Raw genomic sequence first — 22,971 nt, 5'->3', positions numbered from 1 at the left:
AAAGAGATGAGTGGAATTAGCATAATGATTTCTAACCCAGATATAAGGAGGAATTTCTAATTATTTATAACATCTTGGGACCCCTGACTTGATCTGTGCAATAATGTTAACATAATTGCATAAGTTGTCAAAGGGTGTTGGAGGGCCAGTGGAGGAAACACCAGTGGAATATTACACAGCTTGCTGGTTCTCTGGATGGGAAGTGAGGGGCAAAGCTCCTAGGAGGGTGTGTGTTGGGGGGGGGGGCATCAATTGTTTAACATGTTCACTGTGCAAAATAATAATTATACTGTACAAAATATATGGCATTTTCATAAAATCCCCATCATTGGAGTCACGTGATCAAATGCGTATTGAAGTGAATGAGGAAAAGATGGAAAATCCATGCGGTTACAGTGATAAAGGCATTTGTCAGAGACTTCGGTAAAAAGTTTTGTGTGACCAATGTCAGGCCAGTTGAAATGAAAGTAATTCAAATTCCAAAGGACTGTAATACACTGAAACCGTTTATTGAAAATCCCCAAATCCTCGAGTTCAGTAAAATATAGGGAATTAAACGAAGGCAAAGGATGTCCTGCTGTCCATGTTAGAGTTGAGAACAACATTTTTTTTTTTTTTTTTTTTTTTATGGCGCAATGAAACTCTTTCATTGCGCCATCCCGGGATCATATGCTGAAATTGAATAATGCATAAGGCCTCTTGCCTGTCCTGTATGTAAATAGTGAACACTGGCAACTGTGCCTAAGAACAGGTTTGACTCTGCAGGAGTATTATGTAAAGTGGTCAGCATGTTTGGTTCTCTGACCTGCTATTGAAGCAGTGGCAGGCCCCTCTGAGCACAGGGGGGACATGGTCTGCGCCTGGGGCCTGAAGGGACCATGCGCAGAATTAACAAGGCCAATTTAGTGGAGGACCAGGGTTGCATCTACCCTTGAGGACCACTGTAGTTTTATCTCAACCCCCCTCCAGCCCAACTGTTTCCCCACTCAGGTATGAGCACTTTCTCCTTTGGGTCTCAGTTCTGAAAGGATTTTTTTTCTAAACTACACCCGAGCCATTAGCACAATAGTTTAAAAACATTCTCCTTATTTATCATTTCTTAACATAATCTGAAAATGCACAAAGTTTGTCACACATTGATCAATCAATCATTTCTTTTATGGTTCATTCAAAATCCAGTTCAGTTGATTAATGAATATTGTTTATTCCTTTTCTTAGGCAACATTGAATACAGCTGTCCTGCCACAAATGAGTGTGAGATCACGAAACGGAGACGCAAATCATGTCAGGCTTGTCGCTTCATGAAATGCCTCAAAGTGGGGATGCTGAAAGAAGGTAAGAAGAGTAAGAGCATTTTTTATTTCCTCTTGCACCCATACATTTAAAAACTGTGCACTTATACCTTTGATAATATAACATACTGTACACGCAACCACCATTTATTGAAGTGAATGTGAACATTTTGTAGCCCTAAACACTTAATGTACGGATAATTTTTTTACACAGGCTCTGAAATACTTTTAAACTAGACAGTTCTTGCTACCCACAAATACAAACCACTGGGTGGCCCCAAGACAGCGGTTTCCTTGCTCCCCCTTGCTGGGGACAAGAAATATGCTGTAATGCATCATTCCACCTTCTGAGTGATAAGAATATAAGCGTATTCCATCTGCAAAATGCCCTCACTCGGCACAGTGTCAGCTCCCCCTGGATTATTGATCCCCTCAATGTTTTCTGAACATGTTGGGTCACGTCCTGTGGATGCCGCCCAAGAATTCCCTGACAATTAAAACATACTTTCGATGGAATGGTCTTAGTGGGTTTTTTCCCCCTCTCCCCAACCCCAAGGACCCCCATGAGAAAAACACTGACAGTATCTCCTCTCCCTTACTCCAGTGCTTTAGTGGTGGATGTGCTCTTTCCGTGCTTCTCTTTTTATTGTTTGGCTACTCCTAATACTAAAAAAAGAAAAAAGAAAAATAATAAAGCAGATAATATGTACCAATATATAATGAGTGCCTTTGGATTGAAATGTCATTGTGGTGTTATACTTATTCACTTCTCCTGTGGGAATAACGTTCAAAATTGTGATTAGCTGTTTTTGTTGCATTACTTGATTTTTCTAAAATGTTGATGATTAAATAGTTAAGGAGACACTTTTTAAAGTAAGCTTGCCCCCTCATGGTTATTCAGTAGCTTCAATTGTCTGCCGGATCGAGGCCCTTACAGATACAATTCTGCATAAAATTGCCTACTTTGATGTTCTCTGGCAAACTCGCACTGTATATATTCTGACATTATTCCTCCCATTATTCACCAAAGAGAGGGATTTATAGATGCATATATATCCAGCCGCCACCTGAAGCCAGAGTCGTAACCTATATGGATCTCTGCACGGAAACCGAATCCCCTGGACTGCATGCAGCCAGATAAAGCCTTAGTGCCAGAAAGACAGAGTAATCGCATTACTATCTGATGAAAAATTTATGCCAATATATCATCTTGGAGAGTATGAGACTACAAAAATATGTAGTCACGGCTATAGATGAATGACCAGTGTCAAGTCGGAGTAAAAAGAGTGTAAAACGCAAATATGCAGACTTCACCACTAAGCCAGAGGTTCAAATGCTAACTTCTTTGCATTCAGCACATTTACATCTGTCATCACAGTACATTGATAATCGTCTCAGATCTGGTTCACAATTAAAAGCATTACATCATTGCCATCATTAGCGATGAGAGGTCCCGTATGTTTTTTTACATACATAAGGTTTCTTTAGGTAGACCATCTATAAGTGTCATTGAAACGAAATGGAAATAGAGACACGTGGTCAGCGTCCACCGTAAGCTCTACGAAGCCGTCAGCTCAACGCCGTGCTCAGGCCCGAGTGTGGAAATGGCTACCACTCATGTGACTGTGGTTGCCACTTACTTTCATTACGGCAGAAAGGTCACATTGTGTGCCAATGGAAAATCGCCTAATTATAACTTTACTGCTCCAACAAAGGTGCAGCACTGCCCCGTCACCCTCTAAGGAGGAAAAACAAAAATAATAAAAATGAATGACATCAGATCAAATTAGGTTGTTCTCACAATTGTTTAAAGGTTTAGTTCATATCGTCTCCAAAGTAGTACATAAAGTAGGATAGTAATGCACTACGTTTACTCTGGTGCATAATTTATTGGAGAAATTGAACTTTGCACTCGTATTATGGTTAAGTTAAAAAAAAAAAGTTACATTGGGCACACTGATTCCTTTCATTATCGCTCGTGTAAGCCTTTTGTTTTTTGGGGCCCTGTCAGTGGGACTTCTGCCTCGGGTGCTGTCACATGACTGTTTCACCAATCCATTATTACCCTTAGTGACATTTGACTCGATTTCGCCAATCAAACGGAGCTCGGCAGTCACAGGACTGCACACACAGTCTCTGCTGCCCCACAGAAAATGTGACAAATCTATTGAAGCATGGTGGAAACAATAAAAGAAACAAAGATGCCCAACTCATAGCCAAACGAGAAAGAACACATTCTTGGCCTCACATTCAATCAGTTTGCCTTTGTGAGTACAAAAAAGAACAGTTATGTCAAACACTGTCATCTGTTTAGCCCTAAAAAAAAAAAAAAATCCACCTTTCAGACTATAAGAACTAATCTTGAAACTTGTCAAAACATCTTACAGTCTGCTGTGCAATTATTCCCTGCTGTGCCTATTGCGCTATTTGTTTCATGAGTGTGAACAAATCATTTTAATTTGAAACCATTTCTTGTGGCTGAATTTACTTCAGATTAGTGATATTGTTGGTCAATATCTAAATTTGTATATTCCCAATCTATATTTTTGCTTATTTGACGCTCATACTCGTTCATACTCATTTCACTGAAAACACTTCTACTAAAGTAATTTTTTGGAGGACTGCTTTTTACTTTTACACGAATCATTTTCTCTGGCCGCACATGGTGGAAAGAAAAATGGTTTTCATCAGTTTGATTACAGGAGACCTGCTCAGACCTTGTGTCGAGCCGCTGTACTTTCACTCCCACTGTATAAAGGAGGAAGTGATCAATAAAAGAATCAAATGTCAGAGGCAACAGGTTCTTCCTCTGATCAATGGAAACGGGTTAGAGCTTAGAGCAAGGGAGAAGACAAGATACTATTGAAAGATTACATTGACATCGCTCCGTGACAGTTGCTCTTTGCGCCATCTTCCTCTCCCTCTTGCTTACTCACACACACAAATCCTATACTTACTAGGTCGCACACATTAGTGCAGAAAACGAGCTTTTTTTGGTCAATTGAAGTGTAACCCAACACAGATTCCTGTAAAAATACACAGTTGCATATGAAATAGCCTCAGTATAATCAAGGCATGTATACTCTTGATTACTGTGAGGAAGAAATCCATCCATTTTCTTAGCTGCTTATCCTCACGAGGGTCGCGGGAGTGCTGGAGCCTATCGCAGCTGTCAACGGGCGGGAGGCAGGGTACTCCCAGAACAGGTTGCCAGCCAATCGCAGGGCACATAGACAAACAGCCGCACTTACATTCACACCTAGGGGCAATTTAGAGTGTCCAATTAATGGTGCATGTTTTGGGGATGTGGGAGGAAACCGCAGTGCCCGGAGAAAACCCACCTAGGCACGGGGAGAACATGCAAACTCCACACAGGTGGGGCCGGGATCGAACCCGGGTCCTCAGAACTTTACAGAACAACACTTTACCATCTGATCCGCCTTGAGGAAGAAATGTTAGCACTAAAATCTTTCAAATGCTTTAACGTGGTCTGCGAGCCCACAAAAACATTTAAAGTACGTAAAGTAACATCATTGTTCATAATTGATAGCAAGTCGAACTAGATCTATGCATTAAAATGTTTAATGCACTCAATATAACAAGTGGGCTCGTTCATCAGCTGCATAAATAAAAAATATGAGTGGTAGTAATAGTCGTTTTTAGTCATTAATGGACTGACCTATTGATGTACAATAACTTTTTCTTCTAGTAGTTTTACTACTATTGTGCTAATGTGTAATTTAAGTACCATTTAGTGTTTTCAGACAGCAGTAGGGGCAGGGATGTCAACTCACCTGGGAACATCTAGCTAACCTGTAAATGGAATACGTGACAAGAGTGTCAGTGCGGCAGCCCCCTGGGTTTGACTATGAGGAAGGGGTCAGCGTGCTTCCTTCTCTCATCACTGCCCGTGATTAAAAATGCTGCCACACAGTGACGAGCACGCAACACTGGCAACGGGGGTCTTTGGAAATAGTGCTGACGGCAGTTTAGCAGGGCGGCTTCCTTGAAAGGCGAGGTTCACCATGCCTTGCCATGTGGCCTTCTGATTTTCCCAGCTAAAATAGGGTCTGCCTAAGCCCCCCTTGGCATTGCCAACCATCCCAGACATCCTGACACTTTCCCCAGGGAGAGAGACACAGAACAGGTGAGAGACTCAAAATAAGGGCCCCTATCATGGTTGGCCGTACAAAGTGAGTGAAGACAGGCTCTTTTGTAGGAGTGTGCTTGGAAGGGGATTATTATTGTTTTTGGAGAGAAAGCGGAGCCGCAGGTCAGCTGGCCCCAGCCCCCACCCTAAGGCCCGTGCTAATCCGTGCACAAATGCCAGCCGCTTTGGCCAAAAGCCCTCTCCCCCAGCACCCCGCTTTGAAGAGATGATACCCGCACTCAACCTCTGCTAGCTTCGCCGCTCTGCGCGGCGGCCCATAAAAGAGTGAGATGACTTTAGATGAGGTGGCAGTTAAATCTCTTCGCACATTTATAACACACCTACTGTTTACTATGGAGAGAGCTCAGCAGAGTCAGACCACTTACGGCTGAGGGCCACCAAGGGGACATACAGTATGAACCTCACAAAGGCCCCAATAATGTTCCGCCCGTAGTGCCTGGCAGCGGGAGCGAATGAGTCAGTTAGTCGTAGCCGCTCTCAATGACCCTTCTCCTCTCCGGGACCCGTCTCTGGCCCTCTTGGACAGAAAAATGAGGCTGGATCATGCCAAGTTTTAATTCCTGTCAGCATCTGTTAATTATGACCAAGACTGCTCTAATTAAAAGAGGCACCCACCTACCTTCAAATGCAGGCATTACACCGGCTCTCCGAGCCACATGACTCAACCGGTCGAAAGGATCATCGAGAATGGGAGTGCAGCCACCTGGCAGCGCTCGGGTTCATCGGGTGAGCCGCAAGAAACTGTAGAAAGTGGTGACATCACGTTGGACCGTGAGAGGAATTTTCCATGACTCTGGCATTGCCTGTAATAAACAGCGGCAAGTGGATTTTATTTATTTCTTTTTTTTTAACGTTTCCAAGGACACAGTCAGAGATTACGTGCTGGGAAAAAAAAATCATCAGTATTTCTTGACTTGATTGATGTTAAGTGAAAGCTGTCAGTGAGTGTGCATGTAAAGTGCAGGTATAGTTGCCATCAGATTGTTCCCCGTTTCTTGCTGGGAAGGATGAATCTCTGTTGGGAATTGGGGGTAATTAGGTTAGTGGGTTGTCAGTGTCAGGAAATTGAAAGACAATCCTAATCAGATTTGTGTTCCTAGGGAATCAAATAATTTATATAAGTGGAAGAAATCTCTATTTTACAGTTAGATGATATTACGCTTTACGACCCCACCCACGTAGGGTAGCTGTCGGCCGTGGCGACAGAAGTGCAACTAAAATCAAGAATGTATTTTACATAAATCCGCCCTGGAATCCCTTTTTTGGTAAACGGCACTTGTGCTTTACATCATCTGATTTTTCCATTTCCCACATCGAGTGTGTGACTGCCAATGGCCATGCATGGGACTCATCCAAACTCATCTTCTCCAAGAGCATTTGCTGATGGGCAAATTGTATTAGGCTCATTTGCAGTGGCCACACAATGCGCAGGTTTGACACCGTCCTCTCTGTTATAAAGTGATGAAATCATCAAGGAAGTGCTCTGGTTCTTGGTGTTGTTCGTTCGGAGGACGTAGCCAGCTAACAAATTAACTCTTCCCCCCCACCACCACCACCTCACGCATTTCATTGAGGCTCTTCTCATCCACCCTATAGTATTAAATTTGTTTGGAGGTTGCTTTATTCATACAAGGTAAATTGAAGGGATTTTCCCTCTTGACAGGATTAAGATATCAGGGATGTTTAGGCTGGGTGGAAGCAGTGACAGCCTGATACAAATATGGGGATGGAGGATAAAGGTTTGCATACATTTGCATTGAATAAGTGAATACCTGCCCAGTCGTATCAAATAAATAGAACAACGTAGATTAAGTGTTTTAACTATAGTGAAAATGAATGGAATAGAAAATACATCCAAATAGAAACATTCTTATCAAATAATGAGACAATAAATAACTCATGTTATGATTAGGCTGGTTTGACATTTACAGTATCGGTGTGGAACCCGGACCCCTAGGTGTGGTTGGGGGTGATAAGGCTCTGTTGCTACTCCACTGAAAGAGGGGTGAAATAAGGGTCTTTTATGAGGAAGCAATACCTAGTTATCTGTGGAGAGTATGACAGCGGATGTTTTTTTTTTCCCGCTGTGTGTGTGTGTGGGTGGGGGGGGGGGAGACAGTGTATTGACTCGTTGGCTGGTCACGTTTCTTTTACTGGATCTTAAGGACCACACACAACAGCGCTCTCACCCACGCACAAACAAGTAAAGAGCCAATTAGTATGCAGAACGCCTCATCCAAAAGCTAAATAATTAGAGGGCCAGTCTGTGAGATCATTGACCCTGCGTTAAATATTCATATGTTTTGACCTGCTCTGGGCTCAGCTGTGTCACAGTAGACCAGCCAGGCATGGACCACATATGGGAAGACAGGCTTTCCTCTGACATATCCACACGCCCACTGATATGCATGCTTACACACACACGTGCAATTTTTACTGCCCCATGCAGTCATTTTGTGTTTTTTTTTTCTCAACACTAGAGCCCAAACAATCCCTCACAGTAGCACTTTAGATTTACTAAACCTGCCTAGTGTATCTGTAACATTCCGGTTTCAATATCTCTTTTTGCTAAAGTTTTCCGCGAATGTGCTTGATGCTGATTGTGTCGATTTTTGTGGTCTTCTCAATTTGTCCTCCGTAGGGGTTCGCTTGGATCGAGTTCGAGGGGGCAGACAGAAATACAAGAGGAGGTTGGACACTGAAAACAACCCCTACTTGGGCTTGGCGCTCCCCCCTCCTACAAAAAAGCCTCGTGAGTACCGTCCCGTCACTAGCCCATTGTCTCCCTTCTCCGTCGCGCCTCCTCTGCCAGGCCAGCAATCAGGTAAAGGTTGAGCAAAATATAAGGCCAAATAACATTCCCCTCCCTGTCTGTTGTTTGAGCAATTCTGAGTTTATTGTTCCGAAAATGTGGGGCGGTATTATTCAGGAGCTCAAATACAATAGTGTCCCATTTTTGCACCCAAACATTTGTTTTTGTTTGAAAAGAGATTTGTAGGCCTTCATTTGACTGCAGACAAAATTTCTCACAAAGATGTGTTTCGGCTCGCGGAGCTTATTTAAAAACACATTTAACATTTATTTTGTTTTGTCTGCCCTCCTTTTCTCCTCTACCCTCAGTCACAAAGATAGTATCTCACTTGCTGGTGGCAGAGCCAGAGAAGATCTACGCCATGCCTGACCCGACCATGCCGGAGAGTGACATAAAGGCTCTTACCACACTGTGCGACCTGGCTGACCGTGAACTGGTCGTCATCATTGGGTGGGCCAAGCACATCCCAGGTATAATCTCGTGTTCTGCTATTTTAACCACTTTGCGCTGCCTTATTTTTCCCATTCTCTCTCCTATCCTCTGTTTCATGCTAAACGAATATAATGTGGCCACACGCTCACACAGATAATTAATGACAGAAGCTCACAACGCCACGGGGCGTGTGGGATGGAGGGGTTGTGAAATGGACGTAGCTGTGCAAGAAACAAATCAATAGAGTGCATCTAAAATCCCGACATTAAATGGAGAGGGGAACACACTGACCTGCTGCCATTGCATGCTGTAATCACAAGGGAGATATAGAGTAAAGTTGGGGTCTTGCCCACTCACACAACACAATCCTAACCCTACCACATGCAGATGCACATATGCCCACATGAATGCACACTCAGCACAGGCACACACACGTGTTGAATTATTGATGGGCATAATCGTGTTTCCTCTTCGGCCCATAGACATTCTAATAGACGAGGTGTTAGGTTAGAAGAGGCTGTCGAATTAAGGACACAGCACATCTCACGTCAGCAGAGATTTTGCTTCCTGGAACATTTTTGCTCTGATTTTGACAAAGAACACATTGTTTAACCCGTCTTTTTTTTTTTGCCACCAAGGACAGTTCTCCGTGATCTTCAGCTTGACCCCATAACTTTATAACAGGACGCCCAGACTTTTTTACCCCAAAATCTACTTTTCAAGCAGCCATCCTCTCGCGAGCTACCCACGACGGGGGTTGGGGGTTGGAGGGTGTGGGTGGGGATGATGATGATGATGCTCTCAAACCGTTTTATAGTTGATGGTATGTTGGCTCCTATATTTAAAATACAGAATTAGCTTTTTGTGCACTGTATTGTCTGTGCTTTCATCCTGGATCAGGCTGTGCCAAGGTGGAATTTTAAAATGACACACCATATCATCCTGCATTTTCTACTTTGGCTTGAGACCAGACCTTTCCCACTCAGAAAAGAGAAAATCTCGTCCAGTTTCACCACTTTTTCTTCGATTATTCACATACTCCGACAGTCATTGCATCTGAAAACAACAGCATTTCTTTAACTTTCTCCATTAATATCGAAAGTAAACATACGCAGCATGTCTAGCTCATCATTGCTCTACGATGCCCAGTCTGCATTGCGAACTAAAGCAGCGGTGGTGGACGCTGTCATTATAAAACACATTGATTGGCTCCGTAAGTACTGTAACATTGGTAATTGAGAAACTAGGAAAAAAGAGAGTGTGGCGGAGCAGCAGTCGTTGTCAGAAAAAGTTTGTGTGCTACCTAAAAGAAACCAGTGGCTTCTTTTCATTTTTTGCAGTACGTATGTGAATTGTGCCATTGGATGTAACAACCAGTCATCCCTCACTCATTGAATCACATTGAAAAATGCCACAAACTGAATAGCTCTATGTTATACTTTCAATTTGCATTGGATTTTTTTTTTTTTTTTTTGCGCAAGCAATGCATAATATCTGCGAAGAGACTGCATCAGCGGTGCACAATTGCGCACTCGCGCATTTTCGAGGGACTGCCTCGTGATTGACACGTTGAGCACCCCTGCTCTCTAACATCACAGTAGTGTTCGGGAAGGGGCAAAAGACGAATGAATGTGTGCCACTCTCTTAGTTTCATAACCTCCTTTTAGTAGCACAACTCACAGTAGCACAAACACAACAGTGACACATACACTGTCAGTTATTTCTCGCACAAGCACTATTATGCAAGATGTCAAAACAGGTGAAGCTATACTCAACATCCAATTGCAGTTTATTTCTTTTCATCAAAGTCGAGTCGGCGAGGTGCATTTTGTGCTGAAAAGGTCTTAAGTACTTCTCAGAAGGTAGGGTATTAATCACTTACAGATCTGATAGTAAGGAGATTACCGATGGATATGCTCCCGACCCTCGGCCTCAGCCCCGGCCCGTTATGCATCTAAACTGTTTGGATAACTCTCCATGCGCCGTGCACGGTCAGCAGACTGAGAGTTTAATCAAGGAGCTTACTCAGGACTCGACCTCAGGTGACCGGGTAACACACATTCTCATTGTCCGGTCCCAAAAAAGTTCCCACAGATTTGTAGCTAAGCCCAAACCTGGATCGTGCTTGTGTGTGCATTTATATGAACTACTGTATATAGACTGGAGCCCAGTCCATTACGTTTAAAATACAGAATATTTCCTCAGACGAGGACACACAATAGTCTTAAATTTTTTTAATAAAAGAAAACGCATCATTGCTGTATCGTGGACTATTTGTACATTAACTAGGTTTTCTGAGAGTGACAGTGTTGCGATAATAAGATTATACGAACACATATTGCATAGATGCATAATGATAATGGGATTTGTGTCATTCCAAATGCCGCGGTAATTATCATTTAACCCAAAACCTAAGGCAGTAAGCCAGAGTGTCTTCTGCTAAACAAATGTACACTACCTGCAGTACTCTAGACTCTTAAGTAGATTATTCCGGTCTGCTTTCAAATAAACCTGCTCGCATCTGTTTTATACGTGCTATCTTCTGACAGTATCTATCGTTCTTTACACACAAGTTGGCAAAATAAAGACGACTGGTCGCTGAGTGCTTTGTCTGCCACGTTTTTCGGCGTCTGTATTAGCACAGTGGGTGTCCTCTGGCCATGAAATAGCAACATAATTGAGTTGTACATGGCTGAACCTGATCAGAGACGGTTCAGTGGTTTTGCCACTCCACGCTCTTAACTCTCCATGCACCAAAGCAACCCCAGGGTAGTGTACCGTGCGTTTGCAGTGTGCTGCAGTCTGTTGGGGGACCAAAAAAAAAAGGGGGTGGGGGCAGGAGGTGATTGCATTCTGATAGATTTCTGAGGCCATAGGCAATGGAATTAAAAAGATTAACAGTTCATTATGAACTGCACCACATTGATTAGACCACTGACAGATAGGACGATAACTAAAGTCCAAAGTTTTTTTTTTTTTTTTTTTTTTATCCATGTTGAATGAAGCACATAGAATGAGGTGCAAAACAGAAGATGTAGAAACTTTCTAATGAGTTTAGATATTACCTTTTACTAGCTATGTTTTCATATTCTTTACATTTTTATATGGTGGATACATTGTCTTGTATCTATCACTAAACATGATCAAAGTAGGGTGTTGGTAGGCTGGTAAAGTGTTGGCCTCGCAGTTCTGAGGACCCGGGTTCAATCCCGGTGTGATGGTCTGAGCGCTCCCCCGTGCTGAAAAGTCCCCCTGCGATTAATGCGCATGCGTTACTAACAGGGGAACTCTGGGTACGTAGTAACCGGTTACTGGGAAATCCCCCGCTCTCATAGTTCCCATTTGTCTACAGAGAGCGACCTAACATAAAGTGAAGAAAATAAGTATTTGATCACTCTGCTATATTGCAAGTTCTCCCACTTGGAAATCATGGAGAGGTCTGAAATTTTCATCGTAGGTGGATGTCCACTGTGAGAGAGATAATCTAAAAAGAAAAATCCAGAAATCACAATATATGATTTTTTTTTTTAACGATTTGTGTGATACAGCTGCAAATAAGTATTTGAACATCGTGATCGACACGTTGAGCACCCCTGAATTCTGACCCTGAAAGACCTGTTAGTCCGCCTTTAAAAGTCCACCTCCACTCCATGTATTATCCCGAATCAGATGCACCTGTGTGAGGTCGATAGCTGCATAAAGACACCTGTCCACCCCATAAAATCAGTAAGACTCAAACTTGTAACATGGCCAAGACCAAAGAGCTGTCCAAAGACACCACAGACAAAATTGTACAACGCCACACCGCGAAATTGCCAAGCAGCTTAGTGAAAAAAGGTCCACTGTTGGAGCAATCATTAGAAAATGGAAGAAGCTAAACATGACTGTAAATCTCAAGCGGAGTGGAGCCCCGTGCAAGATATTACCTCATGGGGTCTCAATGAGCCTTGCAAAGGTGAGGAATCAGCCCAGGACTACTCGACAGGACTTGGTCAATGACCTGAAAAGAGCTGGGACCACCGTTTCCAAGGTGACTGTTGGTAATACACTAAGATGTCATGATTTGAAATCATGCATGTCACGGAAGGTTCCCCTGCTTAAACCAGCACATGTCAAGGTCCGTCTCAAGTTTGCCAATGACCATTTGGATGATACAGAGGAGTCATGGGAGAAAGTTTTGTGGTCTGATGAGACCAAAATTTAACTTTTTGGTCAGAATTCCACTAACCGTGTTTGGAGGAAGACTAATGATGAGTGCCCATCTTCCATCCCAAGAACACCATCCCTACTATGAAGCATGGGGTTTATAGCATCATGCTTTGGGGGGTATTTTTCTGCACAAGGGTCAGTAGGACTGCACTGTATTAAGGATAGGATGACCGCGGCCATGTATTGTGCACCTACAATGAAAATTTCAAACCCCTCCATGATTTCCAACTTGGAGAACTTGCAATATAGCAGGGTTTTCAGGGTGTTGTAACCCCCCTCCCGCCCGTTGACAGCTGGGATAGGCACCAGCACTCCCCGCGACGCTTGTGAGGATAAGCGGCAAACCAAATGGATGGATGATTAACTTGGAAGGACTGTGTATATTCTTCTCACTACTGTCCTGCTCCAAATAGTGCCATGCAGTTGAGTCTAACACGGCTGTTGCCTAAGGGGGGAGAGGGTCATAAGTAGCAGTGTTAGAGGGATGCTGACAGATGACTACTTGCTTCTATAGGTGCTAACAACCTTTGACATACATATACGTAGTCCACCATCCACCCATCTTATCGCCTTGCATCCCATAAACCTGCATTTCACTTTGTCCAAGAGCTTTAGTGTAACAGGGAACTCCCTATAGCCATAGCTATAGTGTGGTCGAGGCTGTTTACTACTTTGACATTTTTGTCTTCTTCAGGAGTGACAGGAGGTGATTGTGACCCCTGCCCCACCCCCACTCCCGCCCTTCTCCCCCTGTTACACCCTAAATTCCTTTCCACCCGTTGTGGGAATGTCATGCGCTCATATGTAAAAGCTGCTATGCATGCGACGTATACAGGAGGGGCTTGTCGTGCAGTGTTTGCCGACTCCCACCCCAGCTTCCGAGGCTCGAGTGTTTTCACCTGGGAATTCTCGGAAGGCGAAAGGGCCAAGCAAACATTGACACTCTGCTGCAGCCGCTCCCTTTCTCCTAAAGAATAAAATGTATTTTTCATTTTGTATGTAACCCATACAATATAGTTTGTTGGAAACACACTGATGTCATCCTAAAAAAAAAAAAAAACCCTTCTTCTTCATATGTAATTGCATATCTTGGTATTAGAATTAAACCAAATTCTAATGATATATTTTTTTGCTTTGTTCTGTAAACTTGTTCTTTTCTGTCAGATTTTCATTTGACTGACAGCCGTCTGCCGTGTTAGGAGTTGTTGTAAGTTGTCATGTTAGCATCATTGTAGCCCTTCGGCATAATATTCACCCAATCCCACCCTCCTCCCCCACAGAGCTCTTGTTTTCTCTTCGCCATTAAATTGTGAAATCTACTTACTCAGTTGCCGGCCTGATCCCACTCAAGCTGCGTAATCTCCTTGTAATAGAGTGTGAATGCTGGCCAGCAATAAATCAGCACCTCATCAGTGCACTTTATTAAATATAGACATCAACAGACAGCTCTTAGTGTATTCAATTTACCCTCTGATGTAGGCTTCAACACAGGAGATAAAGATAGATTGAGCAATCAGGTGCAAGCTGAGGCCTGAACCCGAACAGGAAAAGAGCTGCTGGAAGGTGAGGGAGACTGAGATGCGACACAGTGTATCGTAAACAGGCAGACAGTCAGGAGGACGAAGCGACGCCGCAATGGGGAGTTCTGCCAGGTGGGATGGGGGAGGGTTTTGTTTTGCTTTATTTTTTTTTCCCAGATATTAGGAGGTACACCCTCCATCATGATGACAACTGGAATGGAAGCCTACAGTCTATGTTTGGTCCCACTGGAATACTTACAAATTTGGACTGGAATGTTTTCACAATTTGACAATTTCACAATTTGGTTGAATATGCGATGGAAATAATTTTACTGTCACCTCACACATCTTTTGCGGTATATAGCCATTCACCTCACATTGAAACACTAAACCACTGAATGTTTGACCTCAAACCGTGGTTTCTCTTTTAATATCCTGTAACTGTGACCCAATTCCACATCTTGGAAAAATATCCATCCATCCATTCATTTACTTCGCCGCTTATACTCATGTGGGTCGCGGGGAGTGCTGAAGCCTATCTTAGCTGTCAATGGGCAGGAGGCGGGGTACACCCTGAACTGGTTGCCAGCCAATCGCAGGGCACATTGAGACAAACAGCCGCCCTCACAATCACACCTAGGTGAAATTTCGAGTGTCCAATTAATGTTGCCTTGTTTTTGGAATGTGTGAGGAAAGCGGAGTGCCTGGAGGAAACCCACGCAGGCACGGGGAGAACATGCAACCTCCACACAGGCGGGTCCGGGATTGAACCCGGTACCTTAGAAACTGTGATGCCAACGCTCTACCAGCTGATCCACCGTGCTTTGTATATACACAAATACAACTTATAACAATAAACATTTATATTTTTTACGAGATGTGACATGCTATATATTGTATTTGTTCAATTGGATGGTGGAATTGGGTCACAGTTACAGGATATTAAAAGAGAAGCCACGGTTTGAGGTCAGACATTCAGTGGTTTAGTGTTTTATATATATCAGAAATTCCTGCTGGTAATGGTTGTATGCCTTTAAGAGATCGTCAACACAGCTTCTTCCCTCATTAAACTGTGCCGCTTCGTGGCTGGAGAAATAAATTATGTGTAATTATGGCAATGATTAAAGGCTTTTTTTTCTTTCCAGGAGCCATTCAATGATATCTAACATTGAGATTGGGAGGTGGGTCTTCCAATCCTGGGGTCAGGAGGTCATGGGGTGCACAGTAAAACAAAAGTGTTTCCTGGATGTTGTCACAAGTTTGTTGAACATTTATGTGAGTTGGTTTGGCTAAGGGAAAGATTACGTTAATCGCCACATTATTATCTGGTTGTAATTAATCCTGATGTTGTCTTATCAATTCAAGAAAAATCATGGTTCACACATTCCTACATTTAGTGATATTGGTTTTACAATTTATCCCACAGTATGGGAGATTTGAGAGTTCTACAAAATCAGAGATGTATTTTATATTTTATGCGCCATCTGAAATAGCAAGCTTTGATATAAACTAAGTGTCTCAAAGCATGATCCCTCTACTCAGTTTGAGGATGTAGTGGTGGGGAAAAAAAAATAAAAGAAAGATGTGCAGAATCTCTGGGGTGCAGTTCGAGGCAGTTTGAGTCCAACTGGAGCCCAGAGAACACTTGCCTTGGCTGGGGTGAGAATGCTGCCGGGCACGAGTCTTTAGGGCCTGCTTGTCCTTCTGATAGCTGGCTATGATAGATCAGCCTCTGTCCAGCCAGCATGACTGTCTATCTCCCATTTCCTCACCCCCCCTTGCGCGCTGGTCTCCTTTTCCCTTGTCCTTATCTGCCTCCTCTCTGCCCGTATCTTCTTCTCTCTTTTATCCTGCAATTCAGTCCCTCACTCTGCTTCCATTTTTTGTTACCTTCTCTCCCTCGCTCGCTCCTCTCTGTTGTCTGATTGAGGGTGAGTTATGAGGGGGCTGCAGCTGGAGGGGGCCACCGTGCCTCGTAATTACATCTCTTTTTATTACCCACGCTAATGGCCCTCAGGGAGAGGGAAACAATAATAAATTAATAGAATATGAGCTCCAGCTCAACAGAAATCTCCAGCATTTCATTTTGGACCATCCCGTCTCCGGGTATACGAAACGGTTTGTGATTAATCTCTGAGAGGCTTGAGTTGGCCGTCTATGGGTCTGAGCTGCCCCCTCCTGTAGAGGCCCGCTGGTGAGATAAAGCCAGAGGTGATGTTCTTTTCTCGGGTGGGGTGGGGGCGGCTTTTTGGCTCATTGCTGCTCTTATCCCCAACCTTTTTGAGCACAATCCAGTTTAACTCTGTCACTTTCAATCCTTTTTTTTTAAACCTGATGGACGCGAACATAGTCCTGAACATGTTTTATGTCCTTTTATCTTGAAAATGAAAATCAGAGCGAAATGCACTTGATAAGGCCATGCTTTCTTTTTAACGTTATTATTTTGGGATGCGCGGGACTTCTTAATCCGCTCAGAAGTGAAGTGGAAAGGGGCATTCAAGTGTGCAGGCGGGCCTCTGTGATTTGGTCAATATCGTGTCATGTTTGGTCAAACCCTACTATCGGCAGCGGGCTGGAAATGAAGATGTAAATATTGATATTTCATTAGAGGAAATCACCCACTCTGGCGGCACTTAACCGGGCCACCTTCAGAGTGCGGCGGCCGGAGCGCTTTGTGACCTGCGGAGTCGGGAAGTCACTTCATTACTCGATTAAATTGAGTGGAAAAAGTCGAGGCAACGACACGGGATTCCATTTGGAGCGATAATTTAGGCCCTGACGAGAATGGATGGAGCGGCGGGAAAACACCACCTCTCCATCTCACAACAGCGGATTAAATTTAAGGACTTTTAGCATCAAAGGTAATTGTAGGCTGCTGGGCTGTGTGCATGTGGCCGAGGACCGTGCGCAGTATCAGAGCAACTCTGACGCCTCTTCAACAGGAACTGAACGAGGCCTTCACGCGGGCTGTCACATTGGGAGCGGCGCTTTAGTTCCGCTTCGTCCCTCTTTGCCATTAAAAGGCTCGACAGAGCTTCGCCTGTGATTGCGATGCCAACCTGACGCGGCCATCAAGAGGGGCCCCTTTGCTCGGATGACAGTTTCCCTCTGGCCGGTCCGCATTTGGTTCCGCTTAATAGACACGTATGCAGACAAGGAAATAACACGACAAAGCATTTAACATTCGCAACCCAAATATGTTTAATGGCGTGGGCTTTTACAAACCATGGTTTATTGCCTCCAATGATAGTAGTGAAGTACTTAGAGTGCTTTCGGCAGTTGTTTGTGTGGTCTCGTTCGCCAGCCCTCCGACCGGTCCTGCCGGACCGTTAGCACTCTATTCTACCGACTATTGATTCCCCTTCAAAATGTGAAGGCCCGCACATTCTGATCCCAATCTCTTAATTAATGTATCCTGCAGCTCTCCCCCTGCAGTGGTCATCGCCACGATAAGGGGAATTGAACACAGGTACCACTCTGCCGGGTTCTGGTTCTTTTTCCCGCTGCTTCCACATCACGGCTTTTATTTCTGTGTGTGGGTTTGTGTGTGTGTGTGTGTTCTTTGTTGTCCCGGGCAGGCACAGATAAACACAAGGGCTTGTGGCGGTCCCCAAGTGTGATCATTTATTCTCAGAGAAAACACGGGGCATAGATGTGTTGAGCGGGCCGGGTCAATACTGTAATCTATCGCTTCTTAATCACGCAGTGGCAGGTGGCATGGCAACGGCAAACTTGTAAAAGCAATCATGTTAATCATGGGTGGAGCTGGAGAGCCTAATATGCTGTCAGAATGGGCCGCCTGCAGGCACAAAAGGGGGAGGCAGGGAAAGGGCGGGTTGCATGGGGAGGGGGGGGGTAGCCTTGGCAGTTTATTGCTGCCTAATATCAAGGGAAATTGACTTTAAAATCTTTTTCTTTCTTTTTTTTGTCCTTTTGAATTTCTCACATGGCAACATGACATGAGAGGTTTGATGTGCCTTAGCCAATTTGAGGCCATCCACAGCTTCTGTTAAAGTACAACGCTGTGATTTGTCTTAAGTGTGGGTGTCAGCCATGTGACCCCGCCTCCCCCATGCTTTCTGTCTCCATGTGTGCATTTTGTTTGGGCATTTTGGCAGGCCCATGTTTGCCCGTGTGTCTCTTTTTTTTCTTTGACGGCGTGTGTTGGTGTAACTTTGTGAAGATTTGTCATCACCTTCTTTCTCCTCCATGCATTTGTGTCACGTCCTCAACCTCTGCAACCAGAACTCGTCCGAGCGTTAATCCCCGGCTCACCAGTGCAAGTTTGACAGGATGCGAGGTGTAACCACCTGGCTTTGTGCGTTCTAGACCTTTGCACCGAATTACTGTCCTCGTTCACAGTAAAGCCCACTCAAACACCCTGACACCTGCTTCAAAGAGGTCTTTCCTGTTTGCATTTAAATTTAAGCAGTGCCACCCTTTGCGCTCAAGCTTGAGCTTCATATTTGACCCACAATTTTTTTTGGAAGGGGGGGGATGTCCAGGGAAAATGACAAGTGTTGGTGTTTACCTCCACCAACAGTCTGTTAGGTAGAAAAATTTCACAAGATATCTAAAAGAAATACAAAAAAATCTGCAGAATTTTACAGATATTTTTTGCTAATGAAGAATTAAAAACAAGCAAACAAAAACAAATAAATAAATACCTGAAACTGAATGCTGATTCAAGTCAATAATTTTGGCTTGGTGGATGCGTGCATTGTCCTTATTGTTCTGTCTAGTTAACAAACCAAAAAAAAAAACTGCAGAATAAATGGTGGGGGGGTGGGAGAAAACACACCATTGTAGATCTACAAAAGTACAGTTTTGTTTAAATTATAAATGTAGCTTTTTGATTAATTTCTCTGTGAATAATGCATGATTGCATTAATGACAACAATTCATGTATACTGCAGGTCAATGCTATTTATTTACTGCATGCAATGTGCGGCCACACAAAAATAGAGGAGGTTGCGTTATTTTGAGCACGGTTGTGGTTCAAAATGTATTTATTTATTCCCCTGACCTCACCCGGCATCCGCTTGTTTTACCTTCCAGGCTTTTCCACGTTGTCTCTGGGCGACCAGATGAGTCTGCTGCAGAGCGCCTGGATGGAGATCCTCATCCTCAGCATCGTGTTCCGCTCGCTGCCCTACGAGGACGAGCTGGTATACGCCGAGGACTACATCATGGACGAGGAGCACTCGCGGCTGACGGGGCTGCTTGACCTCTACGTGTCCATCCTGCAGCTGGTCCGCAAATGCAAGAAGCTCAAGGTGGAGAAGGAGGAGTTTGTCACCCTCAAGGCCATTGCTCTCGCCAACTCAGGTGGGCCAGGAACAACAACAACACGCACATACACACACACTGGTCCTTTTTTAAATAACAAATCACATAAAATATTTTAAAACTAAACTATTTGATGAGTACCACTACTCATGGCAGTGAATTATTTGTCCTTTTTTTTTTTTTTTTTTTACATCTCATGTGATGGTTTTGTTTGAATACACACTTTTAAATGAAATATTCACAAATAATCCTTAAATAAAAAATAAGAAAGTTCACAATCCTAACGTTTTAGTTTTTCATACACTAGATCAGGGGTGTCAAACTCATTTTTCTCGCAGTCCACATTGTTGTTTCGGTTTCCCTCAGAGGGCTGTTATGACGGTGGAACAAAAATATTTATACATCTCTTTACATCATCAATTTATGAACTACTTTTCGAATCAGAAATCAAGGGTAATGTGTTTTTCAACTATCCATGTTTGGTAACACAAAATGCTTGTAATATCTCAACTTTATCATTTATGATATATGACAATTTGACATTTTGGTACAGACTTTTTACAATCACAGAAATTCACACTTCACACAGATTTGGCTTTGCGAGCCACATAAAATCATGTGGCGGGCCAGATCTATCCCCTGGGCCTTGAGTTTGACACCTGTGCACTAGATTAAATATAAGGATAGTGTGGAATCTAAAACACGTCAACAAATACATGAATGCTTTTTGCTAGATTTAACAATTTTCTTACTTGGCCGATGTGTATGCTGACCACACATTGAAACCGAGCTATTGGCCAACAGTTTCCTCGATGACATTTCTCACTTTTGCAAGAGTTTTAGTGTGTAACCTTTCGTTTGGAGCGTGAGCTGCACAGATGGGGAGAAGATAAGGGCAGTGCACGGGAAAGAGGCACGGAAGGGAGGGGGCTTTTTAATTGAACACCTTCCGAGTTGTGGTATTTCTCCTCCGCTATCTCCATAACAGTAGCTGCAGGGCACAGCAGCCACTGGAGATAAATTTAGCATTTCATTAGGAGCACAGTGGCTGTCAATAAAATGTGTTAAGTCGAATGGAATGAGTATCAGGCCGTGATAGAGCTCGTTTGTCCCAATGTGAAGACAGCACCCTGCTATTGACAGGTTCCTTTTGAGGAGACACCCCCACCCCCGTCCCGCCCCCTTCTGATCGATGCCCGCTGGGATCACCCCCCCACCACCACCACCCCTACTTTGTTTTGTCCAGGCTGAAAAATGAAAATGCTGATATAAGCTATTTGCTTTTAGACAGGAGAGCGTTGGTCGCGAGGTGGGGCTGGGGGGTGAAGACGAAAAGCAGGAGGGTGTCTGCCACGTTAGAACAAGGTCTCTGGGAAATTGTTCTCTTGGGAAGCCCCCCAACACACACACACACCTCCGGTCTGACAGCTGTGAAAATTCATAGCCATTGATTTTGTAATTAGCAGTTTATCAATCACATCGACGTGGGCTCACTGATGGATTGCAAGGAAATTGTTTCTTCAAAGTTGTTTTTTTAAGCCCATCCCTCCTACAAGCACAACACACTGCTTGCTTTTTCTTTTATTACCTCTGCCAAGGAGTTTGCCCCTTAGACCTCTTTTCATACACCAACCTACGTTTTTTTTTTTTAAATGTTCTTACAAGAATCTTCCAATTAAAGTGTGACCTCTCAATGATTGGATCACAAACGAGTAGGCCTATCAAATTCCTTGTTGTTTATAATTGGTAAAACTAAATATTTTTGCAGCTAAACTTAGCAGAAACATACACAGTCAAGAAAAGGGAAAATCCCTTTTTAATGTTTCAGCTTTGCAGAAGGCCTCTGTTTGTTCCTTCAAACATTCTTGTAAAATAAATTAAATTGGGGCTGAAATGTGTGACTTCAAGTTTAATATGTGGAAAAAAAATTCTGATGAGTAAAAATGCTCATTAAGGGTTCTGTTTTCTATTCCAACATGAGATAATTATGTTCCCCCCCCCCCGCCTTGTACTTTTCCAAATGACCTACTTCACGTCACCACTGCGGGCTGGAAAGCCGTCAGGTTGAAAAATGTCTCAAGGTTTTGGGAATACGCTTGTTCCAGTCAATGAATACGGGCCCCAGTCAGAAAGCTGTTTTGCCTTCATCGTGCCACGTGGCCAAATGCACAGGCGCCAAGCTGAGTGCGTGCGAGGCGTCCAATGACTCCGCCGCCTCCGGGGTGTCAGACGGTGGTTAGCCAGTGAGGGACGTGCCACCGCGGAGACTCCCTGTTAAATGAACGGCTGATAGCAACAGAACAAAAGGCCACAATGAGAAAGGCGCCCGTAATGATGCTCCAGACATGTATTTGAACTCAAGACTACACAGGTGGTCAATTAAAAATTGAGTCCAAGTTTGTGCGTGTACAGTCAACCCCTGTTTGTCGCAGGGGATACATTCCAGCCACGGCAGGGGAATATATGCAATGGAAACAAAAGGTAAAATTATTGGTATTTTTTTATGGTTTTGTCATGTTTTAAAAGGGGGTTGCCACCAGCAACATATTCATATTCTTCTTATTATTATTCTTTTGGGTAGACCTACAGTCAAGAGGCATACCAAGTCTCCACATGTTACAGTAGACAAGCAACAGGAAATGTTCCTCACTTCTGCTGAAGTCGCTAGTTTACTTCATAAACCAATACAACGCAGCTCAACCTCTGGCTCGATGGCTCGCAATATGCTGTCAGCAGCACTCTTGGGAAAATTCATCTTCGACACCCACTGGTTCAAAGTTCAGTTCATCATTCCAAGGATGAAGTAGATTCAGCTCATAGTTCTGAATTCTAAATTTCGAATGAAGTTTACCAGTCAAAAATGAATCAAGTCATAGTTTTTTTAAATATGTTCCTGACTTGGCGGCACGGTGGATCAGCTGGTAAAGTGTTGGCCTCACAGTTCTGAGTTCCCGGGTTCAATCCCGCCTGTGTGGAGTTTGCATGTTCTCCCCGTGCCCGCGTGAGTTTTCTCCGGGCACTCCGGTTTCCTCCCACATCCCAAAAACATACAACATTAAATGGACACTCTAAATTGTCCCTAGGTGTGATTGTGAGTGCAATTAGTCGTTTATCTCCATGTGCCCTACGATTGGCTGGAAACCAGTTCAGGGTGTACCCCGCCCCCTGCCCGTTGACAGGCACTCCCAGCACTCCCTGCGACCCTCGTGAGGATAAGTGGCAAAGAAAATGGATGGATGAATGGAA

The 22,971-nt window shown here is 43.8% G+C and overlaps 1 protein-coding gene across 12 annotated transcripts in view; it reads left to right on the top strand.

The window, feature by feature from the left end:
* The window catches only part of esrrb (estrogen-related receptor beta), a 141,470-nt gene that overhangs the window by 114,436 nt on the left and 4,063 nt on the right, over window positions 1–22,971 (top strand). For 10 of the 12 annotated variants that reach the window (XM_061843320.1, XM_061843319.1, XM_061843322.1 and 7 more), the window contains 4 exons: window positions 1,219–1,344; window positions 8,105–8,215; window positions 8,584–8,745; window positions 19,495–19,764. In XM_061843320.1, coding sequence (XP_061699304.1) covers window positions 1,219–1,344; window positions 8,105–8,215; window positions 8,584–8,745; window positions 19,495–19,764 — 669 coding nt within the window. The remainder of the gene's footprint in view (window positions 1–1,218; window positions 1,345–8,104; window positions 8,216–8,583; window positions 8,746–19,494; window positions 19,765–22,971) is intronic. The other 2 variants (XM_061843329.1, XM_061843318.1) reach the window with 1 other exon arrangement.

The sequence above is a fragment of the Syngnathoides biaculeatus genome, chromosome 15 (genome assembly GCF_019802595.1).
Source record: "Syngnathoides biaculeatus isolate LvHL_M chromosome 15, ASM1980259v1, whole genome shotgun sequence".
NCBI lineage: Eukaryota > Metazoa > Chordata > Actinopteri > Syngnathiformes > Syngnathidae > Syngnathoides > Syngnathoides biaculeatus.
The sequence above is the reverse complement of the archived record's forward strand: the minus strand, read 5'-3'. Positions and strand labels throughout refer to the sequence as shown.